The 25,872-nt window shown below is 38.7% G+C and overlaps 1 protein-coding gene across 3 annotated transcripts in view; it reads right to left on the bottom strand.

The window, feature by feature from the left end:
• The window catches only part of kiaa1549la (KIAA1549-like a), a 58,581-nt gene extending 36,891 nt beyond the window's left edge, over positions 1-21,690 (bottom strand). For 2 of the 3 annotated variants that reach the window (XM_061284119.1, XM_061284120.1), the window contains exons 1-2: positions 21,236-21,690; positions 245-832 (exon numbers count right to left, since the gene is read on the bottom strand). In XM_061284119.1, coding sequence (XP_061140103.1) covers positions 245-832; positions 21,236-21,461 — 814 coding nt within the window. In that variant the 5' untranslated portion in view covers positions 21,462-21,690. The remainder of the gene's footprint in view (positions 1-244; positions 833-21,235) is intronic. The other variant, XM_061284121.1, reaches the window with a different exon arrangement.
• Positions 21,691-25,872: the final 4,182 nt, after the last annotated feature.

Raw genomic sequence — 25,872 nt, 5'->3', positions numbered from 1 at the left:
TTAAAGCCTGCGAGCCTACCTGTACTAGTGTGGACTCAACGGGTGGAAACAAAGGAGCAATGGCTGAACTAGTTCAAATAAAAAATGAAAAATTTCCAACACCGCAGATACGTCATATGAAGCTGCACCATGTCATCATTTATCAATCAAGCAAGCGAGACGAATATGTTTCGGATAGTTTGATCTCGGCATAAGTCAGCACTCAAATGACAGCTGCTCTATTTGAAAGAATTTTAAAACTTACCAAGACTGGAGATGTTGTTACTGTCTGAAGAGCCGTTGCTGACATCAATAAGAGAGATGATGTCTGGCTTCACTGTCTGAACGTCTGAATGATTCATGGCTGGAGTAAAGGATAAAGATGTGGACGGGGAAGTTAAATTGGATGCTTTTGTTGTGGAGCTCGAAGAGGAGGAGACTTTGGAGGAGGAGGAGGAGGATGGAGAGGAGATTTTGGTCCAAGCGGCCTTAGACAGTAGTCCTAAAGGCTTTCTTTCTGCTGGTGGATCTGTTGTGTCGGCCACCATTGTGAGGACCGCCTGCCTTCCTCCATCCGCTTGCTTAAGCCAGGTAGGTGAGTCTCGGGGTGAGTTTGGCAGGCCTTCCACCTTTGTGTCTGCCCATTGAACTTCATCTGCTCTCATGATGCTTGGTTCTGGGAGGACCATGCTGTCTCCTCCGGCAGCCACTCTATGTTTTGATTCGTTCCACAGTGCTATTTTGGATGGTTGTCTTGGGTCAGTCTCTTCCATCACGTCTTCCTCCCCAGTACCCCAGGTGGTTAAGATGGACACCGTGGGATCCGATAGTAAGTCACGATGGTCAGTCACATCTGCAAGAAATACAGAAATGAGGGCAAAAAATATTTATTTTCAAAGGTTTGAGATTAAGGTTAAAACTGAAGCATAATTTTCTTTTAATCATGTGGGATGAAAAATTATTTTTTAGTTTGAGTTCTTCGGGAATCTCAACAAGACAACTGCCCTTGAGCACAGACAATCACAATTAAGCAATACGTGTTCATGCAACTCTTTTCTCTCCACTGCATAATACACATTCATGTCAAATTGCTTTGAAGCTCTGAAAAGCAACTCTGGAAAAATAGTTAATAAGAATATCTAAACTAGGTCGCTTAGCTTTTGGAGGATAAAGCATGAGGAATTAAATTAGATGTTCCAGACCGAATGTATCATGCTGAGGGAATAACACATAGATAGGCTACACGAGCAGTAGATGCATACACACTCACACAAACTCACACAAACAACACACACCTAATTATGTACAGTAGATAGTAATCTGATATGTTGTTATGTTCATCCCGGTTTCATTTTCCTAGAAGCTGCAGAAGCGCACAAGCTGTGCTTCAAAAGAAAAATGTTGGTGTCATATACACCCTCCCAATGAAGCAAGCCCATCCTTTATATGGGACATAGACTAATTTGCAATGGTAACATTCTCAAAATGTCATTTTTTTTCCAATTAAATTGTAATTGATATTGAATTATAAGTACAACACATAAGGTCGGGAGGGGTCTTGGTAAACTGAGGTGTAGGAGAGGGGGATGGAGGGTTGACAAGATTTTTATTCAGGCTTGTCGAGTCTGCCAAAAGATCCAGCAGATCCTGTTGTAGTGGAAACCAAAAATCTTTCTTCTTTTGCTGTTATTCAATTACAGAATGAATGTATACAAATATTTGTTTTTATCAGAATCCTTGCAGTCCATTCATACATGGGACACAGGAAATGGCAAAGAATATGATCATTTTTATAATTACGCCTTCATGTGTGTGTGTGTGTGTATCCGTGTGTGTGTGCATGCGCGTGCATTCTTGCGTGTGTGTGTGCTGCCCTTCCCCACTGTCTGTACACCTGCTCCCGAGCGTGTCTCTCCTCACTGCATATTTTACATCATGTCTCATCCTCGCCATTTTTTGCAACTACTCATCATGTTCCAGCATTCCGTGTTTTACATCCAAGTGAGCTTTCAGCCTATTTTGATGATTAGCAATGTTGTTTGCCTCACATTTTGGTTACCTCTGCCCATCCTCATTGATCATCCTTTTAACGTCATCCAACAGCGTCTTTGTTTTTTGCTGATTTTTGCGTCACATCTTGCATTTGGGTCCGAACTTTTATGCTGTTCCTGATATTCAAAATACCCGCGATTGTACTGCATCAATTATTCCCTTGTATGACATGCCGAGTTCTGTAATGTGGTGGCCAAGCATTCAGTGTGTATATAATGTACACATAATGAGTAATAAAATGAGTGTTCGGTAGATAATTTCTTTATCGTAACAGTCTTTGTTGGTAATAAATCGTAGTCTTTTGGAAATCCTGTTTGTTCCACTTTAAATGATGCTGCATGCATTTGAGAGATTAGCTGAGAGTGTGGTTCGCACTCTTGAACATTTTTTCCAAATCTTCTCTGCCAAGAGCAAACTGCTTATTTTTCTGTTGGATGACCCAAGTTTGAAGAAACAAGACGTATTACGAGTAAGACATCGAAATCATACAAAGCCTGGCACCGCTTCCTCATGCCTGTCATCGGCCTGGTCACACACCGCTGTAGGATGGCATCCCATTTTTCAACCAACATTTGGCGCAAGTCAATCAAAAGGCTTGTGATGATAACATTTACAATATTTCACAATTGTTCAATAGATTTAAGGTAAGGACTGCCTGCAGGTCATTCCTTCCTCTCCACTCCCAAATTCTAATCTTAAAAAAACAAAACTCTTTGTGCAAGTGTTGTCTGTGTAGGATAGCATTTGGTACCAGACGGTGGAGATATGGATTTACTACCGGCACCGATATTACTCATAAGCCTTGTTTTTCCACCCCGCGCCCCGACACTGTCTCCACCACAAGTTGTTTCTCTATTATTGCAACAATCCACATAGCGTCCTCCGTACCTTATCCAGACTTTGACTCTGTGATCCAACTGCTGTGGGCAGAATCTCCACTATTCACTGAACATGGCGCTCATCCACGTTTAGGCTCCAGTGCATATGTTTCTGAAACCATTGCAAACAAGCTTGACAGCATCGGGCAGTCCTTCTGGCAACACTCTTGGCAGCCCTATGAGACCGAAACTTGACTGTGGCTTGACTGCAAATCAGTATTAAGCCGACAGTTCCAAAAGGGATGTTACAACATTTTTATAAGTATCTGCTGCTTAGCCCACAAATGCCATGTTCCTCCCAAATTTGAGGAGAAATGACCAAATTTCCCAATAGTAAAAGATTTTTATGGCCATGAAGCGTAGACATGTATTTGTTTGTTGAAATGAATGAATGACAGGATGAATGGAGTGATGAATGAAAACAGCAATGGATGCTTGGATGGAAAAAATGAGCCATATGCAAGAATGTTAGCGGCGGTTTCTCCCCCAACACTTCACCAACTGCTCCGCCTGAGAGTAACATATGTGGCCCCAGAGCCAACCTGTGACAAAACGCTAGGAAATGAAGAACCTCCACTGAGAACAAATATGGACAGGATGGATAGTTTTATGGATGGATGGGTTGTAAATCCACGTTAAGTGCGAGGCCTGACCTGCTTTATTTGTTGGACACTACATTAGGGGGGGATAAAATATTGCTATTGCAATGTGTCATAATGTAATCCGGTACAATATTCATGAACTTGCATTACATTTGACGTGGTTGCACTCTATAAATCCGTGCGTGTACACTATTACACACTGTTTAACTACTAATGTGAATGAGTTGTTCATCTTGACTGGTGCATTGTATCCAAATTTGTTTTTTCATAAGGAAGCAGTCACTCGAACTAAGTACACTATTTTGATTAAATACATAAAGCGATACAACCCTAATGATTGAAAATCAAGGCATATATTAGTTACCACACATCAAGCGATGGTTATTTCACATTTTAAATTGTGATAATTGCAAAACAGAATATCAATGGAATGTTTTTCTGCTAATTAGTCGTTCCATGTGCTCGTTCTGAAGTATGAGTACAACATACCGTAAAATTAATCTACATTTGTGGTATTATATCTATTCAATAATTTTGAACTTAATCAAATGCGGGTGATGATTCATTTCTAAATATTAAATGTTTTGGGTAGAAGCGTGTTTTTGTATTTAATTATTTTATTCCTTCTATGATTTAGTGAAGCTTATTTTTGGAAAAAGATGGTGTGTATTGAAAAAGGTTTTGGTTTTTAGCTCCAAACACGCTCATAGACTAAGTAATAATATGACAACTGTAACCTGCACCACTGACTCCTGTGAAGCTTTACACCTTAGCAATGGCTACTACAGCATATTTCCTTGCCAGCTGACCTCATTGTCCATCTGTTGATGCCCGGTTGATGAATCTCTTTAAATGCCAATGCAACACAGTAAATGTTTGCCAAGCTACTACAAGCTTCTTTAGTGATGTAATACGAAGGGCACTATTTTAGTTGACTGGTGCCCGTGAAAAAAAACAAACTGGCATTACTTTATTTTTGTGCCAGCGCGCAAATTATTTTTGTCTACTTTAGCGTGTTTGGGGTCGTTGCTCTCTGGAGGAGAATTGGTGTCAAGATTTTTGGCAACGAAGAGTACTCAAAATGCAAAGTACCCCAAAGATAAAGCATCTTTTCACAAACAATCTCTATGCTAAATGAGTGTACTGCAGCATTAATGTCCTTAGACTGCAATGCAGGGCCCAGTAAAGAACCTAAGAACTCCACATATATTTTAACATAATTAGATGTGTCTCAGTATCTGTAAAAACAAATCTTTCTAGGGCAGAACTGAGGGTCATCTAGTATTGCCTCAATGACACCAGAATCACTGCAAGAGGAAAAACTAGAAACTATCCGCGAGTCGAATGAAATATTTGTTTTTGTTATATAACCTCGGAGCCTGAAAATCATTAATGTATGTAAATTATTGTGTTTGAGTCAGTTCTCCTGGTTTTAAAGCTTTGCAATCAATAAGTTGTTTGGTTAGACATTATAGGAGAAAAGACTCATCACTCATGACAAAGCAGAAATTCCAAACCTAAACCAAAACTAGCGCTGTGTCAATGTCTTCTTTTATATAATAAATATATAATATATATTAATAATACTTTTAAATCTACAGTTTCTACACCAACAGAGTAGTAATAACAGAGCAAGATATGTTGATAACATTTCCTCGTTGTGAGGCTGGATGAGCTAACCAAAATATTAGAAACATCACTCAGTCACAGTAAAACAATCAAATGAAAAATCTGGCTCTCATATTTTTGTATTTAGCATTTTTACTGAATTTTAATAACATATAGTATGCACCAAATGTTGAAAAGTATGAGTCATGTCCAATAGGAGGGATAAACAAAAATGAAAATACTACTGTTATTAGGGAGATCCATTTGTATTCATCCAGTAATCAAGATAAACACACAAACAGACAGGCTTGCACAGTCATGTGTCTTGCTTAGAGGCACTCAGTTGGTCAGCCAATCGAGCAGCCAAAGCACAGATGCACGTCCACACGCACACGCACACACACAATTTGCATGTACAACACACAAAAATGCTGAGACACCAGCAGAGTACCCTGTGAAAGATGACTACAAACTCACAATTAAAGACAAACGCAACAACATCCACACATTTCAACCGCAATACCTGCCTTGACTTGGAATAAGGAGGAGGAAGGAGGTATCGAGGAGGGTGTGGGTTTATCCGATTCTACTGGTACAGCAGGATCTTGGGGAAATTAGAATCATCCCTAGAGACAGCTTTGAAGTTTATTTCAGACTGAGCAGGAAGCCAATTCTTTTTGTGCCACGTCACAGGACGCCATCCATCTTGTGTAATAGAACTCGAGACACTGGGACACTGCATTAATTAATAATCCCTCCTGTTTCTCCTTCATGCTGTTTTTTTTCTTGTCGCAGAAATTTCTTTTACTCTGAAATCACTCTGTCACTGTCTGTCCTATTGGATGTGTCAAGATTTTTGTCATAGGGAGATGCGCCTGAGTAGATATTTTTCTTTTTGGGTGCCTCTGCCACAGCAGGCAGCCACCTCATGTGGCACAATGCTGAGTTGCTGCAGCAGCACATAGAAATTGAACGGCGCACTGCAGTGCAGGTGTGAAAGGTCCTTAAGTCAATCCAGCAACACAACAAGAGTGTTGCTTTCATAAAATCTTGGTGTCCAGTCTACCAAAATAAAGCCCCTAAGGAGTCTGTCATTAAAAACTATGCATCATCTTAGAACCCGATTGGAAGACTTCCGTGAGTTTGACCTTTTTATTCAGAAGTTTTGCACTTTCTGTACAACACATGCAGCAAAGACATGACGGTTAAGTATAAGATAGTGAAAATGCATGGCCGATGTTGAGTGATAACGCTCCACTCTTCAATGTGGGAATGAAAAGTTTTATTTTGAACTTTGTCTTCTCTTGTTTTACTCCTGTTGCAGAAGGAAACGGGTAAAGGTCAAATTTAGTTAGCCAGTGCACTCATGTTCCTCTGAAAACCATCCCTCAACATACTATGGAGAAATGCCGCATTGTCTTCTGCACTGTTTAATATTTAAACAGTGATCGACAGCTTTATAATCATGTGATTCCATTTTTGTACTCTGCTCTACTTTCCGTATGCATGCAATTACTGTTGATAAGGTTCGTGATTAAAAATCAATTGTGTGCAGTTTTACGTATGTCATTACAGACCAACGCTAAATCAAATATAGCACTTCTGTGATGTCATGCTACAATGACAATGAGTTGGCGTGTTAATACAGCACTTTGCATGATTAAGGATTATGAGTTTGATTAAGTACTTTCCAATCTTTTCACCCACCAAGTGCAAATTATTCTGTATTCTCACACAACACCAGAGCCACCATGTGTTTCAATCCATTCAGCCTGGAACAATTACATGCGCACACACACCCACATGCTCGCTCACACACACAAACACACACACACACGTACATACACACAATTGAGGGGGTGGGGTGCACTTCTATCAATATCTGTATTACTATCAATCCCTGCAAACAGAAACCTGTTTTTTTCTCTTAACCTTGTAACCAAAAACTGCATAAAACAAAGGAGAATTTACAACGGTCTTTTTATGCTGTTATTTTTGTTTGTTTGTTTGTTTGTTTGTTATTTTGTTTGTTTTTAAATCTCAAATCAAAACTATTGCATCTTGGTATTTTATTTACATATAGTCAAAAGAACAAGATATATACGTACAAATCTCTCATGTGTTTTTTTTAAGAAAACAAGATCCCAAAACTAAAGACCTAAAACCTAAGACCAGTTTTGAATTCTGCACCCCCCAAAAATTGTGATAACCTAACGCAACAGAAATTGTGTTCCCCAGTGATGTATGTCTCACAAAGTATCACTACCTGAATTGGTATCAAAGAATTGTGCCAAAAAAAGCAATTGGTAAGGAATCAAAATTCCCCATAAATCTAGTCAGATAGGATTTTGATTTTTTTTAAAAAGGCAACTAAAATGTGTAGTAGGAAGTGAAGGGATGGAACTCTGGAAAGTTGGAATAAATGGGCTGTGAGAACGGCAAGGTGGTTCGCACATTGAGAAAAGAAAGTTGCTAAAGATGGATCTATTTTTAAAGGAGAACTGGCAGTAATAACTATGACGAAAAGCAGCATCGATTGGCTTTCACCTCCCGTTACTAGTGTATGACTTTTATTTCAGCGACAAGTAAACTGGAGGAACAAAAAAATGACGTGAGCTTTCTCTGTTTACCAGGCCAATCTCTACAATGGGAATTTATCCAGCAAATGAATTGATGAATGCTTTAGAAAGACTTATGGTGGCTAATTGGCAGCATTCAGTATGGTGTGAGGGTAAAACTCTGCCGGGCCAAGATCTCCCTGCCTGTTCTCCACCTAATTGCTGTTGTTTTCCCATTTTCTAATTCAGCTGGAGCATTCTACTTATAAGCCAAGCTGTCTTTCATGTTGATGCTGTAGAAGTGATCCTGCCAGCTCTCTGAGAGAAATGCTGCTGTTTCTTTGCAAAAACAAAAACATCAACCAAAGGGGTAGAAGAAGGAAGTTTATGGCTTTGGAGTGCCTGCCTTGTAACTTTTGTCAAGATATTTCCCCCACGTGCATAGTTTATCAGTTGCAGGAAAATTTGTGAGCCTCTGTCACTCTGACGCGACTGAGTGATCTGGTTCTCTGTGTTGTGTGAAACACAAACAGCAGAGTGTGAGTTAAATTTTGCACTTGTCAAATAGAAGTGAAAAACTATGATTTGCTTGTCCCAAAATAAGAGTGGCTGCTATTAGGAGTTCTCTGCTTGCAGTGAATATCATGACAATGTCATTTGTTTTATTAATTTGATTCGATTTTCTTCTGTGCTTAGGGTGAACTGGAGTGGCACACACTTTGGGAGATGAACTTGTGCCTTGTTTTGGGAGCACAGATCTGTCACTTGAATCAACTTCAGTAGATTTTTCTAGATTTTAAAGTTGCAAAGTAACAAAATAGTTTCACCTCATAAGTGGAGGATGTGTTCATTTTGTGTAATGGGTCTAAACAGTGCCCTGTGATTGACTGGTGACCAGTGAATGGTGCCTTTTATTGGAAGTCAGATGTGATAGGATCTAGCTATATTTGAATCTGCACAGTATCGGGAGCATAAAAAATGGTTGGATATGTGTCGATAAATGTGATATATTCCACGAGTCACAACAGCTTACTCCCAAAATATTTTGGTGCTGACTAAACCGACTTACTTTCATTTTATATTTCTCACTCAGGGTCACAAGAGAGCTGGAATCTATCCTGGATGACAAACTGCAAACTGTTGGAGTGGCCTTGGTGTGGAAAATAGGACAATGGCAAACATTCCATCAAAGAGCCTTGATAGACATAATTTAATAAAGTAAAAAAATATATATATTTTTTATATCTGCCATCTTTTGTGCTGACAACCTCAAAGACAAATGAAGTCTAATTATTGGTACGTGTCTTATATGCGTGTTCACCATTTGGGTGCAATGCAAATGTAAATTATTTGAACTTTACACCCTTCTCCCAGAATTGCTGAATACCTTCACGCATCCTCTAGGTAGTACTTCTGCTGATGCTGTGACACTACCTTTAGAATTCAAGTAACACCCGCATATCACTCTCACATACACTGTCCCAATCATGTCGAATGAAATTCCATTTAGAACATTTGTATTCCATTTGAAATCAACTCATAATGCTTTATGATTTTAGACACCTGCACGGACTTAAATACTACTTTATTGTAAATAATTATTCACGGAGAGGAATTTCTTAAATGAGGACAGAACTCTTCAGGACTGTGCTTTAACACACAGGCTGAATAATGTCATTGAAACATAAGTGTGGCGGACTCACACATTGACATGACAGCAGAATTACAAGGAATTTTTGCCATATTGATTTTGCATTAAAACACATGGATGGCAAAAGTGCTACAGGATGCGCCATGTGACCTAGACAATCCAATGAGTGAGCGGCATTCACGTGATTGGCCTTGAGCGTTTGATGTGGCTTTGCCCTTATCGTGCCCTTATTGTGCCCGGTGGTGGCACAATAGCCGTGTGGGTCGATGAGGGAGCGGGTTTTAGAAGCAGGTAGCCACAGCGACGTTCCATTTGTTACAGAGACTTTCATGTGATTTTACCATCTTTTTTGGTAAAAGATTTTGTAAATCTTACCATCTTCTTCTGGAGTGATGAAGATGGTAAGATTTACAAAACAGAAGCCACTGCAGTACTGACAACTTCACTTAAGAGAATGAAGACTCCTCTAATTAGTCGCTACCTGTTATGTAACTAGCGCCATGCATTAGGGAGCATCACCACCAAAGACTTCATAGTAAATCTGGCCCCACCAGATTTTAATAATCCCCTCTACAGGATCCCATTAAATTTTGACACTCAGGTTACAGTTCTAGTTCTCACCAGATGCTGCATGGTTATTTATTGATTGATTTACAGTAAGTATAAAGAGGTCAGATACAAGCAGAAGAATGACCTTCCCTCGATGAGAGCAATATTTGTGTTTCCACAGCAACGGTGTAATTGGTTCACCAGATAGACGTAATGAGAATTATAAACTGTCATTTGGAAATTGATTCACTTAATTGCTACTAACAAAATGATTTTAGTTCAACTCATAAATGAAGTGGCACAAAATGCACGGCGAGGAAGGGAACTTAATTTTTAAATCATTTGGCTGCCATTTAAACGTAATATATTCAAAATTGTGTTCATCTGCAGGCTGGACATTTTTTTTATGATCCACATTGCCCCAGTTTTGAAGGCGCTTAGACTTATCTGCTATTTACATGCAGTGAATCGGCAGGATAATGACAAAAATCCAAGGATGAGCTCAAACTCAGATGAGCTGCTTCTATACATGGCGATGCGGCAAATGCACACGAGCAAAAGCAACCATATATGCTATAAACATGACTATGTTAATATGAATGTAAATTTAAAAACAATACAAAAGACAGAATGATGGCAGCACTGTGTGCTTTTACTGAATATAATTGGTTATTTTTACTGCTTGTTTTATTTGCCTCATTAATAGTTCTTCATAGTTCATATTCCCTAATTTATTAGACTAGAGTGTAAAATGCACAAACTAAAATTAGGTGGGAATCCTGTTTTGGTCATATATAAATCGCACCGGACTATAAGACGCAGGTATTTTAAATGAAATGTCTTAATTTCTATTACCTATATTACAAAAACAAATCCACTTACAAAATCATAAAAATGCAAAGCTAAACCGTACTAAACACTAAGCTGCAGACTTCAAAACTTGCGCAAAAAAAGCAGCTTATAGTCTGGAAATTACAACAATTCACTCAGCAGACTGATTGAATAAAGCTTAAACATTACATCACAGTAGACGTCATCTTTAAATTCAAATGATGTCACATTTTGAGTTAGGGCAGGCTTAAGATGTATAAAAGCACTAAAAGAATGAAAACTTTTAAGTGTTTTCATATTCAAGCAAGCACTCTTTCCTGAGTTGATGAGTTCTAATGAGAATTCGAACGTGGGCGTCTTTGACCTTGCAAATGTGAACCCTGAAATAAAAAGTCTCTCAATGGAATTTTACTAACAGAAATGATTAAAAATCAAAATGTTCTCAATGCATAGAATAGTTAGGCTCACATTTTTGATGTCAGAATGTTTGAATCTTGGTTTCATCCATTCTTTATAGGATTGATATGTTTTCCCTCTGCTTGCCTTTGTGTAGTTTTGCGGTTCTTTCTTTTTTTTTCTTTTTAACTGGCCTTCCACATGCTACACCTATCTGTACAGTAAGTGTGCCATGCAATGGGCTGACAACCAGTGCTGGGTGTACCCCATCTCTCCTAAGTGAGCTTTTGAAAACCCATCGATATAAACATGTATAGTCTAAAAACTACTAGAAGGATTTTCTGATGGAAGTGTATCAGATCTAGCGATAACTAGCAAATGTTTCTTCCTAAAACGATGTTACAAATCAGTAATCAGTGTTTCTCAAAGTTTTAAAAACAGATTTATTACTATTGGTAGTAAAACGATTGGACTACTAGTATAGATACTCCAAGTAAATAGTCACAGGCTTTATTATTTATTTATCTAAATTAGTTTACTTATTTGTTTGTTTTTTGGGCCTAAAGGCACGTCTATAATATTATTTGTACCAAACTGAGATACCCAAATCAATGTAGGTCAATAAATACGACCAAGCCCTTTGTTCACCTCAGTGTTGAGCCCCTGGGCCACTGTGTGTTTGTCAGCAGTCACAGCAATTGATGCGTAAAGGGACAGACAAGCATGTTGAAGCAAGAAAACCAAAAATCCAGGACACAAACACACACACATGCACATCTGTGATTCGGAGACCCCACAGACTATGAGTGAGTTATGGAAGGTGGTGAGCAGCTGCAACAATACATAGCCAGCTGAAGGAGATGAGCCCATGCAGCTCTAAATCCTTTTCTCCTCCAGTCACCCTTAAGTAGCCAAGATTGATTCCATTTTCATTTTGGGCTCTCGCATCCCTTTCACTCCCTCTTCTCGGACTTGCTCAGATGCTGCAGTAGAATAAAATGCCCGATGTCCATCTGTTAATGTGTTAGGATGCCTAAGCTACCTCCTGTGGGGAAAAAACTCATCCACATTCAGCAAATATTGCTAAAAGATTGCATTTGCAGGGGTCCCTGCGTATACGTTCCGACTTTCATCATTATGGCGCACGAGACGGTGTGCTCAGTGAACGTAAATGTTTTAATGTCTTTAAATTGCTGGTCTGCAAATATTTACTATAACATATTTATATGATATTGACTTTACATCAGCGTAGGCTAGTGATAGGTGATGACTCATTCCAAATTTTGACAAATTATTATTTTGCAACGTAGGAATAGAACTGCATGGTATAATGAGTACCGTACTCCCCGTACCGTATTGCAAAATATCCTGAGAATTTACTGCTGAACTATGGAACATAAGGAGACAAAAATAGCGGTTCTTATGAAAACACAGAAAGACAGGTAAAAATGTTGTGATCTGCTCATCTATCTTAAGAAAATTGGTCCAAATGCAAAAATAAGGAAACACACATTATATGTATGTTGATGCATAGCAGCATAACTTTTCCCCAGCACTCACAAAATATAGTGTGAATGACTAGAACAAAGAAACTAAAAAATACATTTGAAGGAAAACTTCAAAACATCCCTCTGAAAAGGGCACAGAGCTGAAAGGGTAATGGAGTCAGTCCTTATGGGCAAAACGCTCAAAACATTTCTAAGGCAAATCACATGAAAAGCAAAAGGATGATGGAGACAAAAGAAAAAAAACTCATCAATTTAACATGTTATTGCAAAAGTGAGTGATGAATTATGCTGCTGGCGGTGATGAGGATGATGTGGAGCCAGTTACCAAGCAAGTGTCCGTCTTTAGGTAAATCAAACGCATTCCACTGTGGTGCAGCCCCAGCATTCAAATTAAATCATTAAAATAAATCAATTAAAATCATTAAAAGGCACAGTGTGTACTCTCCTCATTTGGTGTCCCTCTCAAAGTTAGTTAGTTACCTTCTTTGATTCTTTTATAATATTGTCTCAAAACATTAATCCTCCATCTGCTTTGAACATTTATTTCAACCTGCGGACACAAATGTGATTTTCTGACCTTGAAAAATCCTTGAGGGTGTAGAGACTATTTTTAAAACAATTTCTTTCGGTTCATATTAAAATGATTGGCATTATTATACATTTAGATGATGTGATAACAAGCATAGCAACACAAACACCTTTGCTGTATAACACAATAGGTGAACGAGAGTATACACTCTGTATGCAGTTGAACACCCGCACACTTCCGCATGCGGGGCGACAAACTGTGGATTCATGCATTGCGTGACACTAAATTGACTCTACACTGTGTGCATATGCACACACGATTAAGTCTCTGAACAAGGAGAGATCATCCTGGTGCTTCTCATTTGAGACTGCAGGAATATAATTAACCTTCCTCAAACACATTAATGAGGAAACATGCAACCTCAAAACAGCCCCTACAGATAAGAAGGAAAACAAAGTGTGGCTAATGAGGATCACAAAATCAGTTCATCCTCGAAAACTCTTATCTGTATTAATTGTACGTGAGCCCTGCTTTGCATGCTGTAATTTATCTACAAATGAGGGGAATAGTTTTAATTCGATTACCTCTTCCTTTCTTTCGCTTTTAATCCTCTATTAGAGGTTCGCAGACACACAACTCTGGTATGGATTTACAGACTTTGTTCTTGTGGCCATATTCTCATTTTATTTTTACTTTTTGCGGGAGCGCACCATGGCAACAAAAAGATGGGAAAATCTGATATCTTTAGCTCCTAATCTTCCAAACCTCTGGAATGTATCAGATTCCTGCCAATGTGACAGCAGCTTCAACATCCAGATAAAATATACCCATTGTACTGTGATGTAATCAAAATACACTAAAATAAAAATGTTTTTTAAAAATAAATAATCTAAGCTATAGCAAATGCACAGACCACTATACATATGGTAATACTAGAGGTGTTGCAATGATTATGCAATGAGAATAAGTGCTGATGGAGCTGAGGTCTTGAGGTCATTTAAATTAATGTCAGGCCAATTAAACTCAGTGTATTTTTTTTAATGAATCTATATATCTGTGTTGTCATTTAAACATATCCATAGAAACTGTATACCACTTGAAATGTATTTGCAAAAAGTTGGATATAGACCTTGATATGTTGAGATATTTTGGTATGTAAGGCCCACACAAAGACTGAGGAGTGTTTTCATCTGACCCATCTCGCACACCAACCTCAAGCTGCTTCCGAAGTTTCTGCCTGGCAACAGAGGAAAAAATAACAGAGCTGGCCGTTGATCGGTTCAGCTTAACTGCAGGCAAGAGTGGAGATACTTCATTAACAGCACATTTTCCTTGGGAGACTGACAAAACAATGAGATTGATGGTTGATGAGCAAACACACCTCATTCTTTTTTGTCCTTGTCAAGGGTGATAGCTCGGGGTGACAACATTCTATAGATTCTTTTATGTTTGTCTTTTGTATAATCAGCCCACATTGAGGTAGGCTTCCCCACGCCCTCTCATCAGTCCGAGGAAGATTGTTACGAACACCAGCAGTGCATAATCACGGCGGCACAGAGCAGAACAATCTGCAGCTGTACAGACAGAAGTGAAATGAGTAACGGCTTCTGTAAGGCTGGGAGCATTGCAAGGTGCTGATGCAGTGCTTCAGCAACCTCCCATGGGATCACATGAAGGTCGGCCTTGGACTCATTCCACACAGCCATCATGTTAGATGTAAGACACTGACTGGCTCAAATATTCGGATATCGGAACCCAACATTACATGAACAAGGGAATATTTGTTTTATTTCAGTATTTTAATTATTGTTATCCACTCCCCACTATCAATTTTGATGCTAGGAAATAAGCAGCAAATAAGAAACTTAATAAGAAATTTAAATAAAAATAATTATGTCACACCCTTTTTGAGTAAGCTAAACTAAAAACAGCTTTATTCCACAAACACACCTCAACATTGTGTTATTCTGTCAAACTACGGTCATTAATTTGCTCATTTATTGACGTGTCCATCCAGTTATGCATTTTCAGCTCAATTTTGAACACACACTTATGTGGCCTTTGCAGGCTACTTGGTGCACGGCGGCCGGCATTCAGTTGGTGAATGCTGCTCTAAAGACCCTTGATACTCTTGATATTTTATTGCATCCCACACAGATGCAAGACATCCTGTGCCAGATTCAACAAAGCAGACGCACAACCTTCAGAAAACAGCCTCTGCCTTGTCCCACTTTTTTGTTGGTATGTTTCATTTTTGCATCAGTGAGCACAGACCTGATGTGCTAACCCTACTCAACAATTACAGCAGCAATTAAGTTTTTTTTTTTCTTTTCTCTATTTTGACCTTGGGTAAGCTTTATTGTTCCTAAATAGGACTGGTCTGTCTTGAGCCGCCGCTCGCACCCACCATGTATTTCTGAGCCGACTACAGCTTTCACTGCCATGGTGACGATCATTACGGGGGCTACTTGTTGTGCCCCAAGTTTTAAAACAATACCCAAGACATGAGCTGTATTTTCACTTGGATGGATGGATATTGCTTTTTAATTGTAAATAAACCGGGTTTTTTTTAAAATAAACTTTTGAAATAGGTCTGGACAAAAATGATGGTACTCCTGAGAAAAGAATGAAAAGAATTTGACCATAGGGACAAGTTTAACCTTGTGTTCTCTAATTAGCATCAAAGGTCTATCCAAATTCCTAATCGTTCAGTATTCTCATTCCTATTCCGTTCCTATTTGTGTTGGATCCAGAGGAAGCAAAGGGGAGCAGTACCTCAGGGGATTAGCACGTTAAAGGTAAAGGCTGAAAACCCTTCTCCTACATTTGCACGTATCGTTCAGAAATTTAGGGTCCACGGCACACAACCTCCCTGGCTGTGGCTGCCGAAGGAAAAATTGAAGAGATGAACGATATAATGGTACCAAAAAGAACCCATAACAACCTCCAAAGAAATTAAAACTGCACGAGGGAACAGTTTTCGTTGATTATGGTAGCGCCATACGGATATAAGCGATGAACATCTGTGGAAGGAGCTGAAACATACTCTTTGGAGAACGCACCCTTCAAACCTAATGCAACTGGAGCAATTAGCTCATGAAGAATGGGACAAAATAACCGCTGAGAAAAAAACACATTTAAAAAAAAGTTAAATTACCGTATTTTCCGCACTATAAGACGCACCTTCAATGAATGGCCCATTTTAAAACTTTGTCCATATATAAGGCGCACCGGATTATAAGGCGCACCTTCAATGAATGGCCCATTTTAAAACGTTGTCCATATACTATAAGATATACTATACGTACATTTGGCCCGCGGGCCGGACTTTGGACACGCCTGCTGTAGTGGCTCAATATTGGTCCATATATAAGGCGCACTGGATTATAAAACGCACTGTTGGCTTTTGAGAAAATTGGAGGTTTTTAGGCGCGCCTTATAGTGCGGAAAATACGGTACTTAAAATTATTTGGAGCAACTCGTCATCTTTAAGCATTAAATGTGAATGCAGAGTGGTAACGTCAACTCATAGACAAGTCGACTAACAGTTCAACCTGTGCATATTGTGAACTTCAGACACTGCTCAGAGCTGCAGTGGCTCTGCAATCACATCAATACGCTCAACCTTAGTCGGGACCTGAATAAACTGCTCTGCTTCTTCCTTGTTTCCTAATGCAGAGTGACATTCTTTTTTTTTCTGACTCCACAAGAGTCAGTTGCTCAGAGCAGACTTCACACTTTTGATCAGATGAAAGGAAAGACGCTTAAAGCTGCCCTCAGAGAGACGCCAGACTAACTAGTGTGGCTCTACCACTGTAATTATTTCTTTCAATCCCTCGGGCACCATATCAAACTCTTTAGTGTCTGGGATCCGAACCTTTTCATACAATGAACCTGTTGTATCGGGTCTGACTTGTCCTTCTGCCTTATTGAGGATAATCTGTGATAAAACAAATACAGTGGAACCACGACAAGTGTAATGCCCCTGAATCAGTACAATTTGGAGTTCAACCTGGCTCATGTTATTACAGGCCTGTGCACGTCGCTTTGGAATTTTTCTGTATTTTCTGATGCCACCAGAGAAATTTATCAGTTATGGGTAAGAGGAAATATATGATGAGGACCGTAGAGTGATGTGAATTTACATTACACATTGCAGTCACGTAGTGCTGAGAGCCTACAATAAGTTAATGAGTTAGTAGATTAACAGCATAAATTCAAGGATGCAATGGTACTACATGCATCTCTGTACTGGCTCCTCAGCCCAATAATGATAAATCATCAACAATAATACAAGAAGAGGAAGGAAATGCACATCAGAGAATAGTTAGTGGCCAGAATCCATCAAAGAAGATAAGTGAAGCAGAAGAGGAAAATTTGCTTCCTAATGTCTTTATTTGGCTTTATTTGATGTCTTTTGGGTGGCTTGGCTGGTTTGGCAGGATTTACTGCATAGAGCCACGGGGAAAAAAAAATTGCTTGTTCTTCTCTTTAATCTTCATTTTAAAAGCATTGTAAAACTAAAGGTATTTGTGTGAACCAATATAACAATAAAAGCGAAAACTTACATTTAAAAGTTTCATTTAAAAGCTGATTGAGACATTTTCATAAAGCTTATTTGATACAGACCAAAAACAATTTGGTCATAAATAGGTTGGCATTGTCCTGCCAAAAATGGTGCTTTAAAGCATTTTGCGTTTGCCAGTCTTGAAGCTATACATTCTTCTCAGTCGGACACACAGACGAGCAACCCGTCAGCGAATGAAGTGTGAATAATCAATGACAGACGGGACTAACAAATGAATGCCGCTCACAGACACTCTGTTTGGCGAGTCTGTCCAACAGATACAATACTAGCATTCGTTCCGACTCACAATGTAAACTGCATCAGACCTCACAAATTATTCAACACACAACTTTGATGAGGTAGAATCTCTCATGATCACAAAGGGGCAGACGACACCATGGAAATGAATCACGGGAACTGCAATCAACCTGCTTTTTCTGCTTGTAATGGAATGAGAACGTGCAAGCTTGGATTGGAATGATGACTCTCACTGTGAATCATGTTCTAAAGTAGTATTAACATCAATTTTAATACAAGCAAAAAGCCTCAAAAGGTTTATTGACATTTGAGACAGAGTGTGAGTAGAGACAGAAAAAAAAACATTCTTGGCTATTGCGACTGATAATTTGGAAAGAATCCCATGAATGAACAAAACATAGGATTGATAATTGTGATGCAGTTCAAAATGTATACATGGATAGATTTAAAATAATAATAATAAAGCTTTGATTAAAACCCAGCAAAATTCCTCCACCCTATACTCAAATGTATGTTCCAGCACCAGACAGTTACTGTAGAATGTATTCTTACTCATACTGACTGACACATAGAAAGACGAAGTGAGACCACTACTGACAGCAGATTTGTTCCCATGGTAACTCAGACCAAAAGTTCCCAGCTATTGATGGCTCACAAAGATCTCTGAAAATCTCATAAAAGAAAACATGTGCAGTGCACGAGCCAGCCAGACACAAATATTACACTCATACACTTAAATTAAAAAAAATTAAAAAGATCTCTGAAAAGCCCATGAAAGAAAACATGGTACATGCGCAGTGCATGAGCCAGCCAGACACAAATACACTCATACACTTAAATCCATACACCCCACAGCAAAAGAAAATTGAGGGGACCAGAAAGAACACAATGCCAAGTTTACTTCCAAACAAGACCTCTAAGTGTTGACTATTCTCTGACAAGAAAGAAAAATGGGTAGCCAGATTGCTTCCAGCAGTGGGATATAAAAGAGAATATGTTAAGAGCAAGTGGGCGGTTTTCTCAAATTTAACTGGAATGGCTTGCCAAGTGTGACTTTCCAAGTTATTTGCAAAGCTCCTGAGTTTTCTGTATTCATTTAGGAATCTATTCTTAACATAATCATCGTTGGTTCTGCTCCTTATAAGGAGGAGGTGAGTGGGCATCCAATATGTCACAGGAGATGGTTTTCATCACTTGGAATAAATGTTTAAAAAAAAAAATCAACAACCTCCTATTGTCTGGGTGTTTTTTTTTTAAATTTTTTATACTGAAGCCTTGTAGGCAAAAATCACATACAAAATGTTGATGTTTCAACTGCAAGCTATATGTGACTAACCCTAACCCAAATGTATATTTATCTCAAATTTAACAATAATCTATGAAATAGGAATCACAAATTATACGACCCAGGGACATCCTGTTGCATATGAAACACAACCAAAATTGACCATTGAAAGGGTCACCTTAAAATGACAATTTATTGTAAAAGTGGCTTGTAATAAGATTAACATTTTGTGTCATCACCATGGCCATCCAAGATGAGAACAGATTATGAAGGTCTGGATATATCTCACGAAATGTTTATCTTTCTTTGGAATTACACTAAAGGAGGTGGGAACAAGTATTTTTCAACCTGTGTATCCACATTTTTTTTTCAAAATGAATTATGTTTAGTGATGTCATGAGATTTTTTTTGAATGTAAAATATTTGCCTTGTCTCAATAAAAATACTTCATTATGAATTGTTTTTTTTTTTTACAGGGGTGAAGAACTGCAGTGCTTTATAGTGAGAAGTACTATTTCAAATAAATTGACCCATATAGCACAAGCCCTTCTCAGCATGATGCAGTACAGCTCTACACCACTGCAAATTAACCATCCATCAATTTCCTACAACATTTGTCCTGATTTGCAGGTGAGCTAGAGCCCATCCCGGTTGACTTCGGGTGAGAGGCGGGGCACACATTAATGGTTGCCGTCCAGTTCCAATTGATTTACATATATAAAAAAATTATGATTTACATTGATGGACAAGTTCAGGTCTTCAATAACCTTACATGCATATTTTGAAAATATGGGAACAAGCAATGGCCACAGCCTCAAACACAACAGCTGTGAGGCAGACATGTGAACTACATACAACAGGGCTGACGCAAATTCAAACTATAATCAATAATAATCTATTAATGCCATGGGTGTACGACAATGACAATCAAAATCAAGCATATTTTCTTTCATGCGAATTGTAAAAATGAACCTTTGATATAAAAAACATGTCAGCGCTGACAAAAAACACTGTTAAAAATTTGATTATGCAAAATACAGTGTCCTCCCTACTGACCTTATATTTTGAATCTGTAGTCTTTCTTTCTGTCTTCTGAGAACACATTTTTTAAAAAGCAAGTCATTATAAACTTCAGTCTGCGTCTTATTTGATTTTTGCATAATGTAACATCGTGGTCCTCTGCAAGAGCTGAAGTCAGACATGCAGGTTTTTGCTGCTGTGGTACGCCTCGAGAAATTATAAATCACTGTATAATCACGCGTCCACAATAAAACGTTCCCTATGGAAATGCTAGACAACCCAAAAAGTAGAAGCTCGATGTTCCGTTAATAAATAATAATTTGCAATCCTAATAATTGGTTTGATTACTATCATTAATGCTAAAGACTTCCCGAAAGATTGAAGAGCAATAGCGCAGTCAGTGATGTTCTGCTTGTGCGCCTACTGTGCGCTCGCTCACATCGTGCGTTTGGGGACGCTTGGAACAAGTGGTGTTCAATCGCACATGCTTTAAATAGAACTCAGACAGGGTGGAGGTTGTTTACATAAGCCATGATGAAATACAGTGATATAAAACTGTATAAAAATTAAAAAAAAAAAAAAAAGAGCACTAGATCCATTTCTCAGATTTTGCTCTTTAGGTTATGTTGAAGTAAAAATATCATTTTATATATACTACTAACATCAAAACTCGCAAATCCTAAATATATATATTGCCACTAGAGCATTTATGCGCAAAAAGAAATAATTGTGCAAATATCAAAAAGGTCTTGTGGCTTTGGTTTCTTATAATAAAGTGTCTATGAGAACCAATAACTGTTTCAAACACATCATCCTTAACCTTGCAGCGCTATACTTATATCCAAAATAATTTGAAAGAGGATTTAAAGGACAGGAGCTGTCGATAATCGCGGCTACGCCAATATATTTATTTTATTAGGGATTAAGGGCGTAAATTAAGGACGTGTAAAAATCAACGTCTCACCATCAGCAGCCAACGAGCACTGGATTGTCAGCATCAGCACCGCACTGACTGCCACAAAGCACCGGGCCAGCATCCCGCCCAGCGCCCGCGTCCTCTTCTCCTGCCTCGGCGTCCACGCATCCAGGTTCCCTGCCACGAGACACAATTGCTCTTTTGGATTTCTTTTCCGCCCGACCGCGCGGCCACCGCCGCCGCTTCTGGGAAGGAGCGCATGTTTTGGAGCCATCGGTCAACCAATTAATGCTGGATGGAGAACAGCTAACAGCGGCATCCGATCAAGCTCCTCCGGCTACGCACAAGCAGGGCTCTGCTCTCCATGGACCCTCTGCCGGGAGTTTGCTTTGGCTCGCTACCGGGAAACAAAGACTGATCTATTTCTTCCTTCACCCGTCACACTGTCTCTGTGTGTGAAGTCTGATATGCCTGCTGTGACCGCAAAGATGCTCGCCAACGCGTCAAGTTGGACCCAAAAATAGTAGTTGATCCTGCCTTCAAAATAAAACCAAGCTCTCACTCGGGAAACGGAAATGCTTTATTTGTATGGCTACAGTATTGATTCTCAACGGGGACTAAAAAAATAAAATAAAATACAGGGGGTGACAATACTGTCACACGAGTTTTTGAGGTTAAGAACATGTTAGCACAAAAAGTTATGTTTAAATATGTGCTAGTTACAAATGTTCCTATTTGTGTTTACCTTTGAGGAACGTACGTTCAGATTTTCGCTGAAAAAAAATATTTAAGGTTTTTGTGCTCAGTGCTCAAAAATGCCACAAGATGGCAACAAAGCCTTGGCTAATAAAATTATTTTAAAAAAGTAGGAATGGGTGTCAAGGAGTCATGTTGAAATGATACAGCTTGACTGGGTGTATTCACAACTGCACTGTTGGCTCTACTTTTATGAAACGGACTATTGCTTTTATATTTTTAATAGTCTGTTATTTTTCTCTCGTTTGAAGTCTTGTTTGCACTGTAGCACTTTGAGACTCGGTGTCAAATGTAAAGTGCATTATAAATAAAATATATTATCTACTCCACTCCCCATTATTCATTTTGCTGCTAGGAAATAATCAGCAAATAAGAAATCAGTGCCATTATGTGCCAAATACAAAAAAATATTTATTTTGTGTATTTTTACTTGAGAAATCAAACCTAGTAAATAAGTAAAGTACGTAGAGAGAGTGAAAGAGAGAAAGGAAAAATGACGGACGGAGAGGGAAAGCGATAAAGTGAGCTGAAGGCAACATTTGTAATCAGATGTAACAAAGAAATTGAAACCAAAGATGTGCTTTTTTTTTTTATTTCAAAGTGAACTTTGACATCATTTCTTAATTTGACACTCACCAATAAGTCACCAAGAAGGAACCCGCTTTTTGTGACTAAGTACATAATAAGGCCTGGTCACACTAAAACTTAAAACTAGAGAGGGGGGAGAGAATCGCACACATGAACCACGTGACAGCCAAACAAATTTCACTTTCCCAGTCCTCATAATGTTGTATATTGCACAGTGCAGTTGCTACATGTCAAAACTAGTATAGAATTTAGGAACAGAAATCATAATCACAAACAATATACAATTTTCAACGGCAATGGTTTCAATTGACCAATTTTGTCAGCAAGCTGGACTAAATTCAACTATATCAATCAAATAGAGAACCATGATACTGATTATATTTAAAAGAGTGAGGACTTAACTGGACATTTATGCAGCTCGATTCCCCCAAAATAATAAAAGCATTAAAAATATTCACACATCTATATTGATTTGGAACTAGTAATTTAGACAAGTGCCAGCACAAAAGAAGAAAAATATCATGGGATTAATTTATTATTTAAGACTGTTACCCTAATTTGAAAACAACAACCACCTTGATCTGTTCAATAGATATTTAGGGCTGCTTGGCTCCATTTGCCTGCAGGAACTGTTTGACCCTCTGGTGACTGAGGATTAGTCAAGGCTAAATAATCCAGCCAAAGAGGGGAGAGATTACGGGACATTACCGAGGTGGTAGACGTTATCATCTCATTTGATGGCATTGATTTGACAGGGGATGCTTTGAGAATAATTGTCAATTTTCATCTATGTGAAGCCCTTTGAGACTGCTTGTGATTTAGGGCTATACAAATAAACTTGACTTGACAGAAACAACGGAAAACTGAGACAAAATAAGCGCCAGCAAAGAAGGAACATACACACGAGGACAAAATTGTTCGTACCTTTCTGTTAATTTAATAAGAACAATTCACTTTGTTACAAATAAAACACTTATGGTAAATTAACCAATGAAAAAGAATGAATTGTGGCTCAAAAGAATTATGAAAAAAAAAATCATGAAATAGGTCTGGAATAAATGATTGTATTCTTAATTCTGTATTTTGTTGCACAAAGACAATAACTGCAATCAAAAGAGTTCTGTAAATTCTGATTGTTGCACATCTCAGCATCAGAATTTACAAAAATCTTTTGTAAATTTTCGACCACTGCAAACTGGTCTAGTGTCGACAGGTTTGACGGGTGCGTTATCTTCCTTCCACAAATGTTAAATTAGATTTAAAGACCAAGTGTGAAGTAAACTTGCCCTACCATATTTTAACAGCTAAAACCATTTCAACCATACTTAGTTTTGTTTAACACAACACATCCAGGTTCTAGTCAAGTCAAGTCAAGTTTATTTGTATAGCCCTAAATCACAAGCAGTCTCAAAGGGCTTCACATAGACAGAAATTGACAATTATTCTCAAAGCATCCCCTGATCTTAAGCTCCCAAAAGGGCAAGGAAAAACTTAAAAACCCCTAGGTTCTGACAACAGAAATGTTTACGTTTGGATATCTCTGGTAATCTTTGGCAATGACGTCATTTCAAGTAGGCAGCCATTGAACTGAATTGTTGATTGTCCTGTTAACTTTAAGATTCTTATTATTAGTTATTCTGTGAAATGCCTTGGTGCTGTAATTCATTGTCCCCATTCAGGCCAACAGTTGTTTGAATGGCCAAAAGGGGTATGTAAAGGGACTCGTTTTTTTTCTCGCAAAGTGAATGAATTTCACGTGGGTGTCGGTGGGTGTTCTTTGTTAGACCTCAATTTTCTAAACCGTTTTCCTGATGATAACGGATCTGCAAAAAGGTGGGCGTGAACATCATCACTTCTGAAAAATGTACGATGTCTTCCCTTACTGATGACAATGCAAGACTCCAAGACACTGTGATGTGCGCTCTCAGTGCGAGCAGAATAAATAGAACAAGTAGTGAATGTAAGATATAGGCACAGCATTGAATTTAGATGCAATCGAAAAATCTATAAAAATAAATCCCATACGAAAATACACATGGACGCAGGGAGGTAGGACGTCCTGACAATCGAAATAACCTTATAAGAGTATACGCACGGTGGTTAACACGTCGCATCGAAAATCCGGATTGCGGGGTTAGATTCCGACGACGGCCTTCCTGCCTAAAGTTAGCATGCTATTTCCCCATGCCGGCGTGTGTTTCCTCCAAGTGCTCCCATATTCCAAAAACATGCATGTTAGGCCGATTGCCCACTCCAAATTGTGATTGTAAGCATGAATGGCGACCAGTTCAGGGTCGTACCATGGCTACTGCCCGAAGCCAGCTGGGATAGTCTCCAGCACACCCGCAATCCTTGAGGATGAGGCGGTATAGAAGATGAGTGAATGAGGATAATTGCATAGATATAAGGAGGTAGAACATCCCGCGCAAGAAAACACACAATGCTTAAAAGCTATCACAGAAAAACACATGCCAGAAGTATTTTGAGGCAATGAAAAAGTTTGAAATGTCGCTTTCTGGGTCGATTTCTTACTGGCTACACTTTCCATGTTGAGATCTGCCAAGTTGGTCTTTTAATCATGTCACAATTCCTGGTTTGTCACTTGCCCAGGATCTCACTTCGGCAAAATGACTACTTTGTTGATTACACGAACTAGAAATGATTACAGTGATCCCTCGCTACTTCGCGTTTCGTTTATCGCGGCTTCAGTACATCGCAGATTTGTTTTCCAAATTAAAAAAACATTTAAAAGTCAAAATAAAACTTCTAAATTGAGGAACCTTTAGCACAATGTAGTATTGCTCCAAATGTTCGTTTACATTCCTTTGGAAGTTCGTTTTCGCGCGTTAGCACGATCGCAAATTAGCATCTTTCCGCTAACTCATTAGCCTGTTGGTGACCCTACTTTGCAGATTTCACTTATCGCAGGTGGTTTTTAGAACCAATTACCCGCGATAAACGAGGGATTACTGTATTTCCTGCTTTAATTTTGTATTGTTTACTTGTGACATGAAAAGAGAACATTTGGCATTTTCTGAAACTATTTCACACTTGGTCTTTAAATCAAGCCACTTTAGATTAGTCCAATGTGTTGCACTTAGCCATTGTTGGGTGTTTCTGCAGCTTTAGAAAAAAGGTGAGCCATGATTTGTTGTTACTTGAGCCCTGAGCAATTCTGATATCATTTTCAGTCAAGAGTAAGTTCCCTTTAACAGTGCGTCACTAAACATTTTGTCCACGTGTGTAGTTAGTTTCCTTTGTGAATGGATGTGTCTGTGGGACAACACACAGGCACAAAATACACGCATACTAAACTCAAACTTGGAAGAGACACACCACTG

This window comes from Syngnathus typhle, linkage group LG7 (genome assembly GCF_033458585.1).
Source record: "Syngnathus typhle isolate RoL2023-S1 ecotype Sweden linkage group LG7, RoL_Styp_1.0, whole genome shotgun sequence".
Lineage (NCBI taxonomy): Eukaryota > Metazoa > Chordata > Actinopteri > Syngnathiformes > Syngnathidae > Syngnathus > Syngnathus typhle.
This window is presented reverse-complemented; position numbering and strand designations above follow the sequence as displayed.